At 36.2% G+C, this 23441-nt stretch overlaps 1 protein-coding gene across 5 annotated transcripts; it reads left to right on the top strand.

Moving 5' to 3' along the window:
* On the top strand, positions 1-21773 carry LOC139480111 (protein phosphatase 1 regulatory subunit 42-like). Of its 5 annotated transcripts, XM_071263138.1 has the most exons (11): positions 1-42; positions 2645-2897; positions 6731-6900; positions 8312-8450; positions 8653-8887; positions 9204-9344; positions 9881-9922; positions 12486-12554; positions 13322-13439; positions 17204-17226; positions 18301-18429. In XM_071263138.1, the coding sequence occupies exons 2-11, from the start codon at positions 2763-2765 to the stop codon at positions 18330-18332; spliced, it is 1104 nt and encodes a 367-aa protein (XP_071119239.1). In that variant the 5' UTR covers positions 1-42; positions 2645-2762; the 3' UTR covers positions 18333-18429. The 5 variants fall into 5 exon arrangements, with proteins under 5 accessions (XP_071119239.1, XP_071119236.1, XP_071119238.1 ...); XM_071263135.1 differs by lacking the exon at positions 17204-17226 and having other exon boundaries at positions 18301-21773; XM_071263136.1 differs by lacking the exons at positions 1-42; positions 17204-17226 and adding an exon at positions 267-351 and having other exon boundaries at positions 18301-21773.
* Positions 21774-23441: the final 1668 nt, after the last annotated feature.

Below are 23441 nucleotides of genomic sequence, written 5' to 3'. Positions count from 1 at the left end.
GTTCACCCTTGCCGGTTGTGGCATTCTCTTTTTCCTCTCCGGGTTAGTAATTACACTTATCATCTTTACCATTCTTACAAAAACAGATTTAGATATGATTTTGGTGACGAGAAGTCGTGCTTTCAGTCTTCAGCATTGATGCGAAAAGAAAATCTTCTACATAACAACCACCTTAGCAACCGGTCATGTGATCAAGCCTTGTCAATCATAGTATCAAGGCGCTACATGTGTAAACATCGTAACGTTTTCTTGGAGGCTTCAGTTATTATTTGTGCATCATATGTTTCAAGGCTACATATTAGTAAAATAATGATATGACATGAAGTTGAGATTGGATATGTTGCACACATTGTAAGTATTAATCGGCTAGTGCGTGTTAATTGCTGCCTCATAACTGTCAGAGTTCTTCCACTGTCAGTTCACGTTTCCATTCAATTTGTGACTTCAAAAGGCCTTGGTATGTAACAGGTAGATCTATAGATTCTATACATGTATGCAGTATAGCCAAACCGGATATCGTTCAGTTATTATACTATAACATGATGTTAACGTGTCATCGTTGACGTGTTTTAGTAACTTTTACAACTTGATCACTTCGGTGAGGAAATTAGATATCTCTATACGCTATCAATTTCAAATTATTAGGCCCCTAAATGGTGTTGCGATTTATCCTACCCTGACACAATATCATTAATCTAATAATATTAGACATTTACGATAAACTCAGCATTTATGTACTCAGAGTGGTGTGATCATTTATAGTGAGGATGGTTGAATGGTAAGAGTGAGTGAGTGAGTATGGTTTTACACCGCTTTTAGCAATATTCCAGCAATATCACGGCGGGGGACACCACAAATTGAATGGTAAGATAATCAGCAGTATAGGTATATTTAATTAAATAGGTAACTGACGTGTGTATGAAATTGTCTTGAATTGATCTGCAAACGTATAGAATGCATTATCAATTCTCTGTTTACTTGTGTATGAACAGCACATTTCCATGATTATACATAAAATGTATTGAGTAACCAGTCAACCTACTGTGAAAGTATTTAGTTTCTACAGGGACCATATAAGCTTGTCATATGGGTTTTCGGATACTTAAGAAACATGAACATCTGTAGCCTAATACATGTCACTCACTTATAAAAGATAGCTTTATCTTAATTACAAGCCATTATCAGAGTATTTACTATGTCTGCGTGATGCCACACTCCTTGTTATAAAGCAAGTAATCGAGATAAACAAAGCCACCCGAAAACGTATGTTGTCCGAAAACCTATGATCCAACAATAGAATCTTATATACCATATGGTGTCTTGATTTCATTTGTTTTTAAGTGTTGATTCAACAAGGAAACAGCAATGCTGAAAATACAATGATAAAAATACTCAGGTTTTAAACAAGGGAACCATAAAAGGTGCTGAGTTTGTTGCTGAAATGTCACTGGTATAATCTCAGGTAGTAGAGCATTCTGTAAATCATTGTCATTGATCATTCCAAGCATTTTGATAGTTATTATCCACACGTAGTAACTCCTTTACATGAAATAAACATGAAAGAAGAACATAAGTAATACAATCTCATTGAAGTCAGATCTAAGTTCTCGCTGCCACTAAACAAAGATCTGAGGACATCCCATTCCGGTTCACGTCAGAACGTCCTTTCGCGAACTTTGACCAACCACTGAAATGACAAACATCAGCCAATTAGAAAGCAGCTTTCTCAAGCTTAACGGTTCTCATTTCAACCTGGTGACTTCCATTTCAGAATATGTGTGAAAAACATGTTTGCACAGTTCTCGATTAAAATTTTGAAAACTGAACTGAAACGGAATGTCTAATATATGGCTGAGATTGTACGACAGTTCTTCCCATGTACTGTGCAACGCCTCCTCCGTTCAAATGTTTGACCCACGGAAGTGAGAGATAGATGGTTTTGACGGAATCAGTCGTACGGGCCGTAACTGTCGATCAGATTACCCTGTGTTAATGTTTTTGAGGTTGCATGATGAGAAAACACTTTCCGACTGTCACTTTCATGATCTGGTATTGGTAAGCGACGCTTTGATTGGTTGGATGAAAGGTCATTCATGACGTGACCTGTAATGGGATGTCCTCAGATCTTTGTTTAGCGATAGCGAGAACTAAGATCTGATTTAAGTGAGATTGATAAATAATATTTATGAACATACAATGCCATAGAAAGTGGTCAAATGTAACAAATGATATATTTGGGGTAACACTTTCTTAGTAAAGTACAGATTCTCATACTTTTGGGGTGTTGAGTCCCATCCGGGATTCGAACCACACTGCCAGAGTGAGGCACCTAATCGCCAGCACACAAAGTCTGTGATCTAACCAACTCAGCCATCCAGGCTTCCACAAAAATGAAAGGCTGACAACTGGTAGACAACATCACATACTTTGTGTACCCTTTTACTTGACATTTGCTTCCTCGGCCCTGAGCAAGTTTAGATAAATTTCAGAAATCCTCATCTTTGAATTGGTGGCAGGAGGATGATGTTGTGTGGATATATGGAAGACTGTTGTTGAATTATTAATAATATGAAATTAAGATTTGCTGGTAAACCAAAATGCATCAATATTTTCATCTAATCTATTTATTTTTTGTTTGTTTCAGAAATATAAAAATACCACCCATGGATTATATACACAATAACTATGTATTGCCATGTCATTAAACAAGCTTGAAACATGGACATTGCCCTATAATAGTTTGTGATCTAACAGCATCCAAGATGCCCAAGTTGACAATAGACCTGATTGCCCGTGGTACATCTGGCTATACAAAGAAGAAGCGAGATGAATCAATGCAGCAGTATCTTCGACGATTAACACATCTTTACCTAGAGGACAAGTCTATAGATGAAGTGGTATGTAGAAGTGTAAACCTTGTTTAGTTTTCTCTGAGATGACATGTGACGCCTATTAACATAAGAAAAGATTTTATTTTGCAGATCTATCAAAATCAGCAAAACTAATATAACTGGGGTCCTTATGTTTGCTCTGATGCTGGTATTTTAATCAAGGGACCCCCAAGATGTTTTATATTTAACATTATAGTGTCATGAAAAGGTTGTTTGGTTTGTTGTATACCGCTGCACTCAGCAATATTCCAGCTATATGACGGCGGTCTGTAAATAATCGAGTCTGGACCAGACAATCCAGTGATTTAAATCATGCGCATCGATCCACGCAATTGGGATCGATGGCATGCATCAACCAAGTCAGCGAGTCTGACCACCCGATCCCGTTAGTCGCCTCCTACAAGCACAGTCTCCTGTCATGAAAAAAGCCTCTTTTACTCTCATGCTTATCTGTTAGAGGCGGCCAACGGGATTGGGTGGTCAGACTTGCTGACTTGGTTGATCAAGTTACATAGATCAATGCTCTTGATCTCAATCAGTGGATTGCCTGGTCCGGACTGGATTATTTACAAACCACCTGGAATATTGCTGATTACGGTATTAAACAACAAACAAGATATCTTGCTTCATTTCAAACACTAGGTATCATAGAATTGTGAATGTCATTTATTGATGTTTTTTCCTTGTTATCGACGTAGTGTCACTAATAAATGATTAGGCCATGAGTGATTGTCTATACATTGATAGTTTGATCAATTTTTATGTCTCTAATCATGCTAATCAATACACAGTGCAGTGGAGTCAACGAGCCCAAACCTGTCCCTGCTCATATTCTTCAGTGTAAATGTTACATATGGATTGTAATAAGCTTTCACACTGATTAGATTGGAGGAAAGTTTTTTAACCCAAGTTTTGTTTTACGCTTTGAATCTGTGCAATGCATGAGTACATTAAAGATTTAGCCATAGCATTCGCCACTGTGTATCAATATTTGTGACCCACCATGAGAAAAGGAACCTTATGGGTGCTAGAATATAATTGTGCCATGACGTCAACTCACTTTAGTGAAGACCGCCATTTGTGATGTCATGTATCACTGTAATAAATATGAATTTGAAGCTTGTGAATTGTATTTTTGTGTTGCGAAGATGCTGTAGTTTTAAAATATAATGAAAAGCGAAAATGTGATTTTTCACCCATGAGGTCTCTGATCTTGGTCACATCGTTTCTATCAACATGATCCACCAGTGGCTGGCCTAGTTTGAGCCTGAATAACATTCATTTCAAAACTGTACTTCGACAAGGCACAGGAAGTTAACCAGTCAAACGTGAAAGTTCACAATCATTATTCAGATTGGGTTCTTCACTATTAATATTTACTGTACATATTGTAAGTCTGCCTGAAAAACGTCAGTGGCACTTCAACAGAGTGTTGCCAGTGTTTGCATCCGGTGATGACAGTGATTGAAATTCATGAACTTGGATCAGTGTTGTCTAAAAGTAAAAGCATGTCTGCTATTGACCATACTTACCAGTAGTTTAAATAGTTTGTCATGTTAATTAAACCTACAGAAAAACAAGACTGTCTCCAGATATATGGATTTTATTGATGCAAAATATGCATAGCTGAAGAGTCATGCGTGTTATTAAGTTTATCAGTACAGAGCATGTAAAATATCATGTTCAGCTGTCATTATGGATTATAAATGTATGATACGAGTTGATAAATATGAAGTTGCAACATGTTCAGTACTTTACTCTGTAGCAAAATGGTGTTGGGTGACTTTGTGTATCAATACCAAATTTAAAAAATGTGGTTAGGACATTTCAGGTAACAAACTTTCAATGTCATGGAAATTGAACTGATCTGAACCCTACATGGTATCACATTTGTTTTTTGAGAATATGTTATTTTGAGAAAGCAAAATGTGACAATATGCTCATGTCAATACAAGACACAGAATGACACAAAACTAGATTTATTGGAATCTATCCAAACCTATCTTCCTGAAGCAACTGTTAACTGACTGTAAAAGTCCAATTTCCACCTTTGCAGAACTAGGCTGCAATTATGGAGTTATAATTTGGCTGGACTGAGTCTATGCATAATTCAATCAAAATCGCGTAACAAAATCGACATCCAGTTCGGAAACAACATGGATTTCAACATGCAGATTTCAGTCGACTGCCGGATTTGCGAAGCATGTTTTCTGCGAACTTGGTGTTGACAGATATTTCCCAAATCTTTTCATGTTTTTAATCAAGGTTATCACATGATTTGATGCACTTTGTGAGGTAAACATATGTTGATCATTGATCAGATCGTCTTCACTAGATGCTGCCATTATGTTTAAACAAATGCAAGTCATATGAGAGGTGGAATCTGGTTGGTCAATAGGAGGGGCTAGAAGGAACGTAACTCGTAATAGCAACTGGTGGCGCTACGATCGAGCCCAGAAATTCCATCCTTATTCGGCAAGGGTGGAAACTGGACTTTTAGAGTCTGTTAACTCCCTTGCCTCGGGAAGATGATCCAAACCTGACTTTGTGCCAGATCTTTTTTAAGCTCGGTCCAGTTTGAAGAGTTTGTATTTATCAGGTATATCATCATTTCTGGAAGATACCATCTGGCTTTTATCACTCATAATACTCAAGACTACTGTCCACATCTTGACACCTTGGTTGACAAAATAAACACTTCTCATTTTGTCAGAATTTCATGTTATTTTGTACTAAAAGTATCCTCCGATCAATACAGGTTTGAGGAAAATTTAAGGGCCTTGGACAGTTGTAAATTTCCACTCCTTGTGATAGGTATATCATGAGAGAGATTACCTTTCACTGTCTGGCTGTTAATCCTCTGTCAAATTCCTACTCACATGTCACAGTACTGGCAGCTGAAGAGCCATGCAAACATTCACCATGGAGAGATACTTCATGTAGAAGTTGTAGACAGATCTATATAGATAGTGAAGTGTGGATTTAGTTAACTCCTAGTCATCATGGCAGTATGATCTGTATTTATTTATTCTTCAAAATCTGGGCCAGTGTTATTAATGATTTTAGATAAGTGCTGTGGTCAATTGGTATGATGGACAACAGTGCATTTTGGCCCAGAAAAGGCATCTGTAAGTTAGTGCTTGGCTAGTATGATCAGCTGTTTAGTTAATCAGTTTGTTTCCCCAAAATCATTTAAGGGGTATGATGTAATCTTTTACTGCGCATAATGCTAAAAAAAATCCCCCCACCCCCCAATTCTGAATCCCCTAGATGGGGTGCTCACTATACTCAAGAAAATACAGTATCATTATTGTCCGATTGAGCTACAAAATGTTGTTTTTTTTATAATCACAGGACCAGACTGATTTATCTTCAGGCAATTCTGTGTTAACAGATGATTCTACTTCAGCTATTGCAAAAGTGAAAAAATAATGGGTTTTTCACATTACTTTGTCTGAAATTGTGTTAAAGCTTTTAAAAAATGTTTATGTATGGGAAATTAACCTCAAATCAATATGTTTTTGCCTCCTGCATCTTGGCATATTGATCAAGATAATCAATACCCAGAAAAAAAAGAAGAAGAAAACTGATTTGGCTTCATAAGGATTCTTTAAACAAACAGTTTTAAATTTTAATGACCAAAAAAGGAATTTAATTCAAGAATACTTGAGACACTGACTTGGTGTCAATTTCGGAAAGATTTACCCATGACGTCGTAATTTATTATTCTTTTGGGCTGATGAGTTATCAAAATTAAGCATTCATTGTATGCATTGAGAAATGTCAATGTCCATTGATTGTTGTCTGTCATACTATTTTGCTTTCTTGTTTTCCTTCAGGGTGAGGACCTGGCATTGTGCCGGAACCTGATAGTCCTGTATCTCTATGACAACCAACTGAGTAAAGTGCCGGTTCTCCATCACAATCAGAGCCTCACTCACTTATATCTACAGAACAACAACATCTGCAAAATAGAAAACCTTGGGCCCCTCAACCGACTTGTAAAACTGTGAGTTTTTAACTGTGAATTTTTAACTTTCAGTTTCAGTTCTGATTGCCGTCCGAAATGTCCTGAAGATATTTTACAATTTTGATAATGGTATTAAAAAATATCTTTTTGAAATTTACTACAATCTTGAGAACATCCTTATGAAACTTGTCTCTAGCAAACTATTAGGTTGGTGTTAATACTAACATTGTTAATCAATAGATTGATAATGCACACTGTACCCAAGGGGTAAATTCAGGCACAGTTCAGGGCATATAGGGTTCAGTGTTCTGCCGAGCTGCAGCCTCGCAGAATTTTCACAATCATTTATTCATTGGTGCATGGTGATTTACACTCAGTCGGACATCGGGCGTATATATGTGGATGGGTTTATTTTATATAATTATGGGAATCTCTGACTGTATCAAAGCCAGTTTACCTTAACTCGGACAGCTGCTTCTATTATTGAATGTAAACATTGTTATATTCGGTGTCTGATGCGTCTTAAACTTTCAATTTACAATCAGCAACTATCATTGGCTTAAAGCCACAAATGGTCGGATCAGAATTGAGTTCACATATTCTTGCACAAGGGACAATTTAACTGCTTGCCCTTTGGCCCATAGCTAGTTGAAATTACAAAGGGCTTGCTGAAACATAAAGTAGATGGTCCATCTGGCTAGTCAAAATTTCACCATGTATATTTAATTTTTTAAATTGGACACTACTCACCTGACATCTACCATGGTGTCAGACTGAGGAAAGATAGAAAAACTGAGAAAGGTAGAAATTTACAGAGAACCTGACTTCGTGACTACACATGGTAGAAGCATAAATCAGAAAGAAATACTGCGACATGTCGTGAAATCTAATTCAATAAAAAAGCTACTTTCTAATTTTAGAATACGAGTACCTTGAAGAGACATGCTTATAGCAGTGATCACAAACAAACTAGTGAGGCTAAATATGTATGACTTCAGATGTTGCTGCAATATGTTACATCTGAGAAAGATGGCATGTAAACTCTCTTTGTATCGCTGACACTACGTGTGGATGGTTAGATTCTGCATCAATAACCTGCATATCAGGTTGGATGTTTTATATGAACTATCAGAGTGTGTCCCCATGAGTTTGAAAACGACCCCTTGTGTTTATGCTGAAGGGGTCCCTGGAAGTTTCGGGGTTCGATCCCCAGCTACGTCATACCAAAATATGTTGAAAGATGGTATTTGTTGTTACCCTGCCTGGTGCTTTGAAATCGCTCTATAAGTGCAATAATCTTGGGACGTGACGTTATAAACTGCATTTTAACTCACCCATCTCAAGCTGGTATTTGTAGTTTTATTTCATTATTTTCCTGTATTGTTGAAAATAAAGAAGTAAATATGAGTTGGATATGACCAGTGGTGTCTACCCCTGTGCTGTGTTTCAGCTACATCGGTGGCAACAACATCACGGTTGTGGAGGGCCTAGAGAAGCTGGACCAGCTGCAGGAGCTGCACGTGGAGAACCAACAGCTGCCCCCAGGAGAGAAGCTGCTCTTTGACCCCAGGTCACTCAGAACTCTCGCTGTATGTATATGAGATGTCATTCTTGTAATAGAAAATATATGGAAGATTTAGCATTCTGTTCCTAGTTATCACTGTATATACTGTTTATTTTCACAAACATTCAGGCCCTAAAATCCATTAAATGACTTTTTCTGATGTTTTGTATGCACAATTGACCATTCACAGTCAGTGTTTTGATAGTATTATGTGACTTCACTTCCAGAACACTCTACAAGTGCTCAACATATCAGGCAATAACCTGGACAGCATTAAGGACCTGGAGGTGATGAAGCGTCTCACACAGATGATGGCTAGTGACAACTTCCTCAATGACATGAAGGAGCTTGCTCATATTCTGGGACTGTGGCCATTCCTGTGGAGGCTGGAGTTGATGGGCAACCCAGTGTGTCACAAGGCCAAATACAGGGACAGGATTATTGTCATGTCAAAGCATTTAGGTAAACAGAAACAATCTTTATTGCCCCTATTGTTTAGTACTAGTTTGTATATAATGTATTTCAAATTTAAAAGTGTCAAATTATAGTTTTACTCTAAAACATATTGTAAATCAGTGTATAAGATGAAAGGTTATCAAAGAAATTTTGAAAGTTTTGAAATATCTACATACCTAAAACATTCATGGGGATAACTCTTCATTGACTGAAATACCTACATATGATTGGAATATGATTTTCTGCTTATGTAACTCACAATCTTTGCAACCTTGACATTTGTAGGATTACATAACAATTCTTGTAAAATGAATGTCTACAGAGATGCTAGATGGGAAGGAGATCTCTGAAACATCTCGTCAGTTTTTGTGTAACTGGCATGCAAGCAAAGAAACACAGAAGAAAAAGCGAGATGAACTCCTGCGGAAAGGAACGATGATGGCGGACATGACTGAGATTCACAGTAAGTAAATGGTGCACTGAGAATAACAACACAGCTTTGGTTGGGTTGATGCAGGTTGTGCTTGACCAATTTGATGTTCACATGACAATCATGAAGCAAGAAATTTCACCAAGGCTCAGTTTTCACTAATGAGCATATATAGTGCTTGTGTAGTTATGTATGTTCGTGCACTCTTTATATTCTTCACAACTGTGGGAACAAACTGGGAGGAAATATATATCCTTGACTGGGTCTCCACTTGCACACAAAACATGTACACTTAGCTTCCTAGATCCATATTTATGAATACGATGATATGCTGCTGAATTCTTGAAGGCCTTTCTTTTCAACACTTGCTGGCCTGAAAATTATTAATTCTTGATTTGTTCCCTGGCTGATCTTTTCCCGTTGAGGTAACTTTGTTTATAATGCACATTTGTCATTGCTGTTTATGTTGGTTGTTGTTTTTTGCTATGTGTTGGGGCATTGATTTTTTGTGCTCAACTGTCTTTGAACAACAACATACATAGAGGTTTGTAATGTGTACATTTCTCCAGCTGGTACAAACAAGGATGAGGATGTGGACAGTGCAATAGGTGGTAAGTACAGGCAGATACAGCAGCTGGTGAACTGTTGTGTTGTGTAGGTTATCAGTTTCATGCTAAGCTTTTCACAGAAGTACAATGTACACTTAGATGTACAACTTTACATGTTGTTGGTGAGAGTTACAGTCAAGGCCTTGTTCCTGTGTGGAAATTGTGTGTTGACACATAATATTTTATCTAATTCTTTGAATGTCTCATATCAACTGACATCTAGTTCTGAATTGTAGTGAGTGTATGAGTATGTTTTGTTCAATATACTGTGAAAACTAACTTGATATCTTGATTGGCTTTGGTCTCCATCCGTCCATCAAAAGTCGATATCCAGGTTTAGAAATCTGAAACATGTATAGCATAAGCGGGACTCCCCCCCCCCCCCCCCAATTTTCTCACAAAATGGATAGCAATTTTATTATGCAACTTCAGTAGTTAGCATGGTTAATGTACTAATGACCTTGAATTTGTTTTGTAGAATAAATTATTCCTTAATTGCTAGTGCAGCAACATAACTGCTTGTGCCAGTTTCATCTCCATATTGTCTGTGCTTTTGATCTCTGTAGTGCCAGATGTCTCATTCTTTTCAGTTTGATAAGTAGTGGTTACTAATGTGTGTAGCTTATCTGTCTTTGTAACTGTCAAAGTGTAAGTATTTGTAAATTAAGACTCAAATTAATCATGTTATATATTTCTTTGAACTGTTGACATGAGAAATGTGATAAACATGGGATTATCATCCTCTCTGAATCCACACTTCACATACACTCAGCATCACTATTGAAGGGTCAGCTGGATATGTAGGGTGTCAAGCATGATCATGTGCCAACAAGTGTCGATAGGTCAGAGTATGTTGACAATATGATCAACTGTTGAAGAACATGTTTATGCCTATGTCAAACTGATTGGATGCTTTTGTGAAACTGGAAAAATGGACTATGTCCATTAAAAAAATGAAAGTGCAAGATTGAAGGTGATGGAAAACAGTCAATGTGGGTTTAATTATTTATTCCAGATGCCACTGAACTGCACTCTTGGCAGTTGAAAATTTGACCTTTTTTTTAACTACTTTAATTATCTACATGGCACATCAATAATTATGCTGAGTATGTATCTTGTATTAATGTTAAATTGCTTACAATGGACTGGAGTATGTCAATATATCCACTCAAAAGTATCGTAATATATTGATATATTGATTAATAATAAAATTAGTTAACCTGTACTTGTAATAAAATCCTTTGTAGACCTGCAGTTAAACAATTTTCAAGTTTTATGCTAACTCTGATTCTGAACTAGATTGAACCATTAAATGTTTAAATGGAATTTTCTGCCTTTTCGTTATCCTCAGCCATAGTAGTCTTTATGATTGTAATATTTCTGTGGCATTAAGTATTGATGTTCATAAATTTGTATTGATATTCACAAATTTGTATTGATATTCACAAATTTGTATTGACATAGTATAGACATTTGATACATTGATAGCATGATATACAATGACATCTCTAGTATATGGCACTTCAGGATATTCTGTTGTATGCCTTGAAAGTATGTCTCTGTATGTGGCATATTGTTATTTCTGTCATCTACAAGTCTGAGAGCTATTTTATGAATAATACTCTTCCTATTTCATGCCCAGAGACTTACCACTACAGCTATGCATATGTCATTCTTGTCATACACCCAATCACAAGGCTTTGTATACATTGTGTTTTATATATGCAGCCATGTGTATGTGTGTATGACAAGAATGACACATATATAGCTGTAGATGGGTGGAATAGGAAGAGTACTGGGCATGAAAGGATGAGGGAATGATACTGAAGTGGATGGACAGACTTTATTTATGTATTTATGTATCGGCCATGGAAAAGTGTTATGCAGGTGGAAAATCTGTTTGCAAGAAATACTGCTTTCATCATGGTTATGTGGGGTAAATGGTAGTTCAGACTTGGATTCAGTTCAGTTTTTCAGTCTTTGAACTGGTAACATAATTCAACAGGTTAACAATATATTTTATTATTGTTGACTTCTTGAGCTCGGTTGACCAAGGTCCATCTGTACAGAGAGTTTCAGAAAACTGTCATAACGCTCATATTGCTTTGTCACCATGAAAATTGGACTTAAGCAACCCATGCTTATCATAAGTGGTTACTAACAGGATCGGGTGGTCAGGCTTGCTGAATTGGTGGATGTATGTCATCATATCCCAATTGCGTAGGTCGATGCTCATGATGTCAATCACTGGAATGTCTGTTTCAGACTAGATTCTTTACAGACCGCCGTCATATACCTGAAATATTGAGTGATGTTAAATAACAAACAGGTTGCTTTGTGAGACAAGGGTAATGAATATGAGATGTAGCATGCATCACTTGACCTCATGGGACATAAAATTTGGACTGATTGTTGAAGGAAATATCTTGTTAACAACATATACATTTGGGTATGGTGCAAGGGGTGGTTTAAACTGCAATGATGAATTACAAGGACATGCTTTGATATGACCAGGGATTCCTGTTGAAGCTATGTAGGTGATGTGTAGCCATCTGTTCTGCTGTAGGTCACAAGGATCTTCCTCCTGTGAAAGGACCACCAAAGAGTTCCAGTGTTCCTGGATATTTGATGCCAGGTAAATTAATGAACTTTTTGAATTGGTTCTGTTGACAATGTCTTATCTGTAGTTTAAATATTATGTTATCCTGGCACATTATGTTTTCAGTGATCATTAATAGTTATCATGTTGAAAAAGACGTTTAACCTGTAAGATTAATAGAGTATCAATTGAGTGAGTTAACATATAATGTTGCATCAGCATAAATTCAGTCATATTGTGACAATAGGCTAATGAGGTAATTATGTTTTGTTGAGTTTTTCTTTTTCTGTGTGTGATCATTTATATCCCTTTGATGGGTACAGCTTTGGAGTAGTATAGCTACTTTTAACTATTACAGCTTTTGTCAAAATGAGCTTTGGGGATTTATCAATATCGTTACTGAAATTGATAAGAATTTGCATGTATTTCCAGATAAAAACAATGACTTGGATTTACATTATTTCAAGTGGATAGAAACTTGTGGAAATGTGTAGAACCTCATGTCTATTGCACCATGTACACTATCAAGCAAGCATTTCTAATCTATCACCATCTCATTTTACGTAGATATGTATCTACATGTTAAACACTGTTGTCAGTATATAAACAATGATTGCATTGATCAAATTGTTATGTGTCAAATTGTGTTGCAGTAAAACGTGCTTGCTTAAATGTTTTGTAATGCTGAAAAAGATTTTGAAGAGAATATGACGCCAGAATGTAGCATTGGGAAGACAGCCTATGTTTTTGTTACACTATTTGTGATTGTCATGAAAAAATATATATGCTAAATATTTTACCAGGGTTACCACGGAAACAGTTTGATGAGTTGTTGGCTAAAAACAACATGTCTGACAACACTGTCAACACCACTGTCAACAACCGTGCCAGCAAAACCCGCAGTGGTGTCCTTCGTGCCAAGTAAGTATGTTTGCCAAGGATTTTTCAGAAAATGTTTCATAATGTTTTTGCTTAAGCGCATGAACGCTTTTTATTATATACTTCAATGTGAAAGTTTTCTGAAGTTGAGAAAAAAGGGCATTTCAGTGCATATAATGCTTTGACGGAACTATTGTCTTGCAAGATTTACCTCCCTTACACAAACTGTTGACTTCTTTTTTGCACTAGTTCCATATTAATGAGGCAAAATAATGACAGATAGTCATTTATGGAGTTAATATTGCTTCTTGCTGTTATTTATTCTCTTACAAATGTTTCGTTATAAACTGTAAATATCTCATTTGACTCGTCAATCGAGATTGTAGTTTCCACAAAGTGCCATTTTTGTTACTTGACCAGTGTCCAGTCCATTCTTTCGCATTCAACAGATTCGTAGATTTCAAGAATATTTTTTATTGAAGTTGATTTTGTATATAATCATAATGTATGATAAGGAATGTTATTAACCTCAAATATTTTTTGTTCATATTTTTTAAGATTTTGCAAACACGGAAGTACTATTTCAGTCACAATTATAAGGCGTGGTAACCTTGTTGGTTGGGTAGGGCATATTCAAGGTTTTACATTTGTAATGAAATAATTTAATTTTACGGTAGACAACTACACAAAAGTATATAATAAATAGGACATTCCATGTGTCTCTAGAAATATAATGTTTCTCTCATCTCATGATGGGAGAAAGAAGATATTTTCACTCATGGCTATGCCACTTGTGCAAATACCTCCTTTCCCTGTCACTCGATGAGAGAAACATGATATTTCACTTGACACATGGAACATCCTCTGTATCTTTACTTTGTAACAAATTATTGGTTGAAATGGCATTTTGAATTAAAGCTTGCGTTAAGAATTGAAGATAATGCTAAAAGTAAAATTTTGAATTATTTCAGATTTGTGAATGCCATGGTTACCATAGTTGAGTGTCATGATGTTCTTCGAAACAATTGCTGCACAGACAGTTAATATCTATGTTGCAGCATTCCCGGTGTTTATGTTAGGATTTGGTTTTGTAGGGTCTTCCTTATGACCGTGAAGCATTATTAATGTGTGATTTTTACCAATATGAGTCTCTTTCTTGTTCAATTGCACCTCTGTGTTCAGAGCCAGGATATAGAAACAAAGCAAATCTATGAGTTTCTGATTTACTTCAGAAATGTACAAGATTTTGCTAGCTTTGAGGAGGTATGTTGAGTGAGCTGTTGCTGAACAATCCAGTTACTTCCCTTTTCCCTTGCCCCAGCTGTGGAAGGATTATGACCAACCAGCCTACAGAATGTAGGATTATTACTTGCACTGACATGACTAATAAGGCAAACAGGAATAAAATACAGATATAGTAATTAGTAATTAGTGTATTGAAAATTGGGCTCTATGCCGTTTGATTAATTTGTTTACATTAGAATTTAGAGTCATGAAAAGAAAAAAACTGAGATGTATTCAGTCTGAAATGGTTTAAACAGAAGAAAATTCTGTTTAATTGAAAACATCAAAGATTTCTCAGATAATGATTTATGTTTGAAAGGGTTGTAAAAATGTTGTTTTTTTTCTTTTTAAGGACTGATCAGACGCAGCGTTTTATGCATCTGCGCAACGTAGTTCTCTTTCATTAGCATCCCAATGTCAGTGTTTTAGTGCAATATAAACATGATATCGCGATAATTTCACCAATATACTAACAGCACACCCTTCCTGTTGACATATATTGTTAATTGCCTCAAAATTGCCAATACATTATTTCTGAAATCTTTAGTCGATCATAGTCCTTCCATATTTTGAGACTAATACCCACACTCTTTTCCACATGGGATGTTATTGCACTATAAGTGTGTTGAAAGCATGATCATAATCTGTTTGGATCCCTAAAGCTCAAGTTTGAGATTTTATTTGAATGCTTGAACCCATAATCTTGTTTTCAGATTTCCTGAAATCCCCCAATCTTTTATCATGAGACAAAGGGAGGCAACTTTTAGTGCCTTCGGATCAACTTGATATGTGTTCGTATGTAACGACATTGATTTCTCTAACACCCAATATCCCACCTGGTTGCTGCTCGTACATAGCATGTTTGATGCATGCCCTGCATTATTGACGATGTGATGTGAATTTCACTTTGACAGATGTCAGTAACAGCTGTATTCATAGCACACTGAGCAACTTAAAATGTGTGGATCTTTCACAGTGCATTTAATTCAGCATGCATATGCACAGTGCGGTGCATGGAAATAGTGGTTTGAAGTATCAAGTTCACATAGAAGTATTTGGTATATGTCAAGGAAAGTATTGACGGTGGACTCATCAGCTCAAAGTGTTTGATAATACAGCAACAGTGACAGTTCCGTGTTTTTTTTGTCTGTCTTTGTAACGCTATTCTCAGCAATATTGCATCTATATGATAGCCTGTAAATATTACGCTTCTATTCTGTGTTAGGATAAGTCCCAGCAACCTATACTGGCCATTAGAGGCGACTTAGGGGATTGGATGGTCACAAGTCATTGTTCCTGATGGCATAGATTGTTGCTCCAAATGATTTGACTTGATTATTTACAGGTGTGGCATATTTGCAGAGTATGACGTTAAACAACAAACAAACAAACAAAGTGGTAGATTCTTCTTCATGCAATCTGTATCTGAGTTGCAGATCATTGTTGTCACTTATCCATCAATGCATTTGCATTTCTGGTATTTTAGGCCTGGTTTGGGTGCTAATGTAACACAATTATTATTTTTATTGTTTGGCAACAGAACAATTTATTCAGTCATATTCTTTACACATGGTAATGCCAGAACTAGTAATGATAATAGAACTCAAACTGTTGCCAATGACATGTAGGGTTTGATTTGGAGACCTTAACTCATTCAAATGCAATCACCATGGTTACTTGAATGAAACAGTCTTTGACAGATGAGTAATTTGTGTCAGAAATAGCTGTAGCTAAGCAGTTTGTTCTTTGCTTGTTTGTCAGAGAAGACAATAAATGAGTCCTTTTTTATGATCATAATTATTCTATGGTCCAATACAGTTGGTTAATTTGAGCTTAAAGGTAATCAAATCTGACATGCAACAAATGAGGTTGTATTTTGGAGCCTTACATTTCAAAATGGTGCTCGTTAAAAAAACAGCGTCTGCCTTGTACAAACAAGTTCAGGCCCATTTTGTAATTACTTCAATCTATCATTTCAATTGATTATTATGAATTGGTTTTGATCCATTATTGTTTTCAGTAGCAAAACAAACTGAACATGCTGAAAGAGTCTGAAAATTGTAGTGTTGAAGTATCATAGAAATTATGCATGGAAAGGTTTTTACAATGATAAGTATCAGCCCCTATGAGATTTTCATTAATGACAAGGCTTTCAAGTAGCTACATATTGGATGTTAAAATACACATCTCCGATAAACAAAGGTTGGTGATTGTTGTATGACTTGTTTTTCAAAAAAGTTTCTCTATCAGGTAAATATTTTAAGAGCTCTTTAATGGTTTTGAATATTTTATTGTGCGTACCCTAGCTCATCTTGTCAAAGGGGTATGGATTCTTATGTGAATGCTGAGTTGCATAAACTTCACATGCCATTGTCACCATGCGTTGTTAAAAGGAGGCTTTTAGCAAATTTCATGCTCCATTTAACGTGAGAAACTTGTGTCAATGCCTGTTGACAACAATTGTATGAATAGTGGTTCGCAAGTTGACAAATGATCAGTAATTGTTGGTTTGAACTTGACAGTGCGTCTCACCCAGGGAGTCCTCGTAAGTTGCAGCTGTGGGTCTAGCCTACCTAACCCGACAGATCTTGTTCAGGATTAATGTCAAGGCCCATGGCTCCTAGTTCTAGCAGGTTCTTCATGCAGACTGGCTGCATTGATTCCATTCACTGTAGTGTCTCTACATAGAGAAAGGTTCTCACACCATGGTGTGCATATTTGACCTGACTCCAAAAGAATAAAATTGTTATAGAGTTGTAGGTTATAGCTAGTTAGTTATTTGAGATACACATTTTGTTAAAATGATTACTTCAACCTAATGTTAACGTTCGCTGTTTATAATTATAATCTACATATCATTGAAATATTTTGGCATTCTCACATTATTGTATCTGATTGTATTATTAAGCACCTTCTTCAATTTATTGATCGAAACCTTACGTAACTATTTGAATTACAAAATGTGTGTCTCAGAAAAGATTTGAAGTTTTTTTAGTGGATTAGGTAGTGTGGGTTTCTTTTTTTCAGGACATTTGTAATCCTGCATCCTATTGCAGATAATATTTTGTTACTAACTTTTTTGCTTTCATGCTTTTCCCCATTTCTCCATATATAATTATTCCTAATACTAACAGAAATATTCAAATTATCTTGAATTTAATTTTTCTGAAATAACTGTATTGAAGATAAAACTATATATCAGATGTGTCGCAACTGAAATCTTCGAATAAACAACTTTTGATCAATGTACTGGAAACTTAGATGATGGGGGCCTTCATAAATCCATTCTATATCTAACATTGCTAGGACTTTATAATGGCAGGAAATCTGTATCTTTCATTTCTTCATAAGCATGATAAGATTTCTTCACTCTCAGTACAGTATTTGCACGGCAGGTATTGCATCTGTTCAAGCTGATTGTGCACTTCCAGCTGTTTATGATCTTATCCAGTTGCATATGTAAGATGTATCTTGAACTGTCAGTCTCCGCATGTAAAGACATTATTGGATTCCTGTTGTGGCTTGAACCACTGTATATATATATTCCTGTATCGCCTACTGGAGATTGACATGTAATCTGTAAGATACCTGGACTGTATTATATCACTTCATGTTACAGGTACACTGACTCGCAAGGTGTTGTCCACATGAAGCCTGTGTCCTCTGCCCCAGTTCGTAGCCATCCCTTCATGAGTGTCAGCTTCGAAGTGACTGGTGGCCTCAGAAACCAGCACATTCCTCAGCAGTTCCTTTAGAGATGCCCATTGTCCCACACAGATTGCAGAATGTTTGCCGATTTGTGTGCCCTCTCACCAGTACGTTTTATCTTGCACAACAGCTCCACAACGACTAAGCTTCTGTCATGTCATCCGTGACTGTCTTTAAATGACCCCAGTTTAATCATATTATGAGATACTAGTAAACATGACATTGGACTGACCTTTTCAACCTTAGCTTAATCATTTACTCTTTCACTTCCATGGTCATCTTGTGTGGACTGACACATTCACCGCTACCTAGACTAATTTGTTAAGGGCGATGCCAATGCTGTCAAGTTGATGATTGACCTCGCCTGGAAGAGAGTCCATTATGTATAATAGGTGCCCTCATCGATGGTCACCTGAACATATCTGTGGAGCAGTGTTAAATTGATAGACATTGTTGTCTCATGATTAAAAGTGCTACCTAACCAGATTCATTGTATGCCATTGAGAATGAGACTTGTATGGATTTATCAGATTAATATTGCTAGATTTAGAGATAATGTTGTTATTTCACATACTGTATTTTTGTTTCATTACTTTGCAATGCATATGAAGACATTTTCTGATGAATCTTTGACATGTGATACATTGTAAATATTATACTGATGTTGATGTATATATTTTGAATTTATTTATTGTATTTAAGAGTCTGTGGTGATGAATTAATACTGTTATTGAAGTGATGATCGTACTGTTTGATATGGTGCTTACAAGTGAACTGTTATGTAAATAATATATGTAGAGATCTTTTTCAGTCGAATCTGGATAAAACCAAGTTCAACAGATGTCAAGATAATTTTGTTATTGCTAATCTTTGTTAGTCAGCTGAACAACAGTTGATTTTAATCCAGGATAATTATAATTGCCCTTATCCTACCTGATGGATCACCATATCCAACTTTTTTGTACAAAAATAGATATGTAATATTTTAGGAGAAGCCTTTCTTGTTAAGACTTCAATTCTTTGTATTAGTCACATCACCTGACTGGAAAGAGTTGTATATTAAATTTCAAAAATCATAATTTGGTTGGTAGGTTTCATTTAAGTTTAACCATACAGCTATTGTTGGCTGTTAATGTTATCCTTCAAGTGAAGAACCAGGTTAGAATTGGTTTTCTGCAATCCATGCTTGTTGTAAGTGACGACCAACAGGATCGGGTGGACATTTTCGCTGACTTGGTTGATGCATGTCATCGTATCCCAACTGCGTAGATTGATGTTCATGATGTCAACCACTGGATTGTCTGGTCCAGGCTTGATTATTTACAGGCTGCTGACATATAGCTGGAATATTGCTGAGTGCTAACATTCTCCACATTATTATTACAGATGTGAAGTGATACAAGTTTACTAGTTGGAAAACAAGATGTAAGTTTCTCTATTAAACCTTGATGGTTGTTGTTAAAATGCAGAGTTAATTCTATTCACTTATGAAGATCAGTGGAATGAGTAACTGGACATGAACAGACATACAGCAATGTATATAGACTATTTTTTTAAAGATAATATTACTGTGTAGTATTTGATGGTTGCCTTGATGCTATTGCATGACTTGACCTTAGCAGTATTACACCTTCTTGATGCACAGAGTTGGTTTTAGTGTGTTGATATCATTATCAACTAGGTTAGAGGTATCAGTGATATTAATCCAAGAGCACTCCTTGAAAAGGTAATATACGTAGCTAGAATATGATAATCATAGTATGGAAACTATGCTGGCCTGAATGCTTTGCACACTTGTACTGAGAATTTAATAGCCTTCACGCTCAATACAAAGTTCAGCTGATGCGACCTCCTTTAGAGGTGATCTCAGATCTTTGTGCAGAGGGGTATTGTATTGGAGTAAAGAGCTCATTGTGTACTTGGTGGTTTGGTTTTATCAATATGGGAACATCTATGGCCTGATTCAATTTAACTCTCCTCCCACTGTAAGCTTTGATGTACTGTACTGAAATACTGTCAGATGACCACTCATAAACCTAATACAGGCATGAACCACAAGACGTGTGGGGTGGTATTTGAGTTTTGAAATATGTACTATTGAGGAAATTTGGATGAGACAATGTCCAAGGTGCTCAGCTAACAGTATTGAACTTTCTAATGTCTTGTGTGTTGACATTGAGTTTATCATATGGGTTATCCACAGTGTATGCTTAATTGTGATCCAAGGGATCATGTGATGAATTCGGTTTCTGTGTTTTCACTACACAAGTTTGATTTTTTTATGTTGACCACACATTACTGAGGACATTGTCTTCATGTGACATGTTCGTGTCTTGTCTGTGTGCTGTATTTAGTTTGATTGTTTGTGTATGTTATACCTTGACATTGTAGAGAGGAAATATGTTTGAGAGTCCATTGTCAATGATGGCATTGCCTATTGTTAAATTGGACAGTTAGAGGGATAACTATCTCAGAAGAGCATCTGTGTTGGTTACCCAAATGATGCCCATTTTAGCATCTCTTCCCGAGTCAGCCACTGGTTTGACTGTTCCAGGCCTGGGTCCTGTTCCACAGAGCGATCTTAGCGCTAATATGATCATAACTGCCATACTTTGACAGAGACAGAAGACAATCGTAGCGCTAGTACCTCTTTGTAATCTGATCTTGCTGGCTGATGCATCTAATATGTTGCTGAAAAGGGCAATAAACTTGCTTTCAATTTCCTCATTTTTCACACCTGATTAACACATCTCCAGCAATTGCAGCAGATAACTGCATAATTGCTGATGCATCGTAAAGCAATATTCACTCACTCATTCATCTCCAGAAAGGCATTCATTTACCTAAATCAAAATATTTTGTGACATTCGAATATGATAAATCAGAAAACACTTCTTTTTTGATAGCATTTACATTGTTTCAAGGGAATATATGAACCTGTGTAGGTCCCTGGTAGTCTGTTAACTGAAAAGCCATTTAAGTTGTTTTCATTAAAATGAAATGTTTTCTATTGATGTACGAAAAAACCAGGAAGCTTTGAAAAAGAAATATTTCTTGATGAGGATTCTGATGGAGAAATATTTCTGTTAATAATACTTGATATAGCTGCTTACTTGATCTAGACTCCATTATTTACAGGCCATGATATAGCTGCAATATTGCTGACTGTCATGTTAAAAAACAAACAAACAAAGGCTTTCTAAAAATGTCATCTAATCAAAATGCTAATGTGTTTGTAGACACCTTCAATTTTTGCTCACGTTTAGACTGATTATGTTGCTCTGTTAGTTTCATACACTGTACATAGACACATGTGTTGTACAGTCATATGATCAGTTTGAGAGTGGCGGTTGCATTTTGTGTTGCTTTGTATGTCACCATAAAATAGTTCAAACATGAATAGTTGTTTGTTATTTGTTATTTCAAAGCCGTGTTAAACCAAACTCAATAATCAATATGTTGATGACACTTGATTGGGTTCATGATGTAGATCAATTGAACTCAGTTATGACATGGTAATACATTCCAACATGATACATTTTGGAAGATCATTGAACATTATTTGGTGTTTCAAAACGTCAGACACTTCTGTGCATACTGATGCCTCTAGAGACATATTAGTGCTCCTGGGAAATGTGAAGCTTTGGCTGAATTTTTTTTAAATGAAGTAATTGGAAAAAAAATAAATGATTGCAACATTCAACATGCAGAAAGTATATATTTTTTATACCCTCACTGACCTGAGGGTGCAATGGCATCCGTAAAACTGTTTAGCGTTTTGGCTTCTCCAGAACCACTTAAATGGATTAAGAAGTAACTTTTTTAAGATTCTTACTGGGAGTTGGCTGAAGTTCTTCAAGGCATCCAGACTGTTTGTAAATGTAGTTTTTCAAATGAAATGAAATGAAAGAGAAATCTGATGTTTAAGCAATAGTAAATGCAACCTTTTGCAGTTGTCTGACATTCCTCTCCCAAAACCATTGAATATTTTCTAAATCTCTGGCTGCAACAAAACATGGCTTCCACAGCAGCACAACTTTTCTCAGAAACCATGAGACATATTGCTTTCAAATGTTCAGGGGATGTTCTAATGATCCTTTTGTGTTTACACTAAAGTATGCAATTACAAACTGGCAATTGCCAAACGATTGGATGTCAAGGTGACTTAATAATCCTCATAGTGATTGTAAGAATTTTCATATTTGAAAGATATTATCTTTATGCCAATGTGGTCAGTATATTGTTATTGTAAGCCACATATATTTATGACTCATAATATATAAGGAAGAGAATATATGGATGTCAACTTCTTTATTATGAGGAACACAACGTTTCGGAGTATATGCTTACTCCTTCATCAAACGTGTTCCTCATAATAAAGAAGCTGACATCCATACATCCATGAGTGCCCCGTTCAACAACAACAAAAAATATGGTATCATAGTGCATTTTCTGAGATAATTATACTTAAGTGAGCACCATGATGGTACACTACTTATGAAATAAGCATACTCTCATTTATGATCCGAATAACTTTTAGATGTTAAATAGGATATTCACCAGATCTGGCATAAATGATAGAAAAGGTCTTCAGTATGTACAGTTAGGTTGTCTCTTATGGAGGGTCAAGCTAACCAGAATGCTAAATGCGACCATCAAAAGCATAGTTTGGAAAATGGGCCAAGTCATAAATGCTGATGTTGATTGTGATGGGTGCCGCCGCCGATGGGACAGAATAGGGTCACCTTTTCACGAGCACCTGGTATCATCACTATTTGATAGTGGTTCCTAAACACATTTTTATGATACAGTTGGAATCGTACAGTGGACGTTGCTTTTAGTGGAGATGTCTTATGTTTATGGAATCGACTTAGTCACTTTTATTTCACTGTTAAAGATACATAAAATAAAAAATAAAGCATTTATTTTATAATGAAGTATTTTTGCAGTCAGACCTCAGTTCAGAGTACACACACACACACACACACACACACACACACACACATATATATATATATATATATATATATTCTAATCAAGTCGGGGCCAGAC

This window comes from Haliotis cracherodii, unplaced genomic scaffold (assembly GCF_022045235.1).
Source record: "Haliotis cracherodii isolate W230 unplaced genomic scaffold, xgHalCrac1.p SCAF_4, whole genome shotgun sequence".
NCBI classification, from domain to species: Eukaryota; Metazoa; Mollusca; class Gastropoda; order Lepetellida; family Haliotidae; genus Haliotis; species Haliotis cracherodii.
Note: the sequence above shows the minus strand (reverse complement) of the source record. Positions and strands in the feature narration are given on the sequence as shown.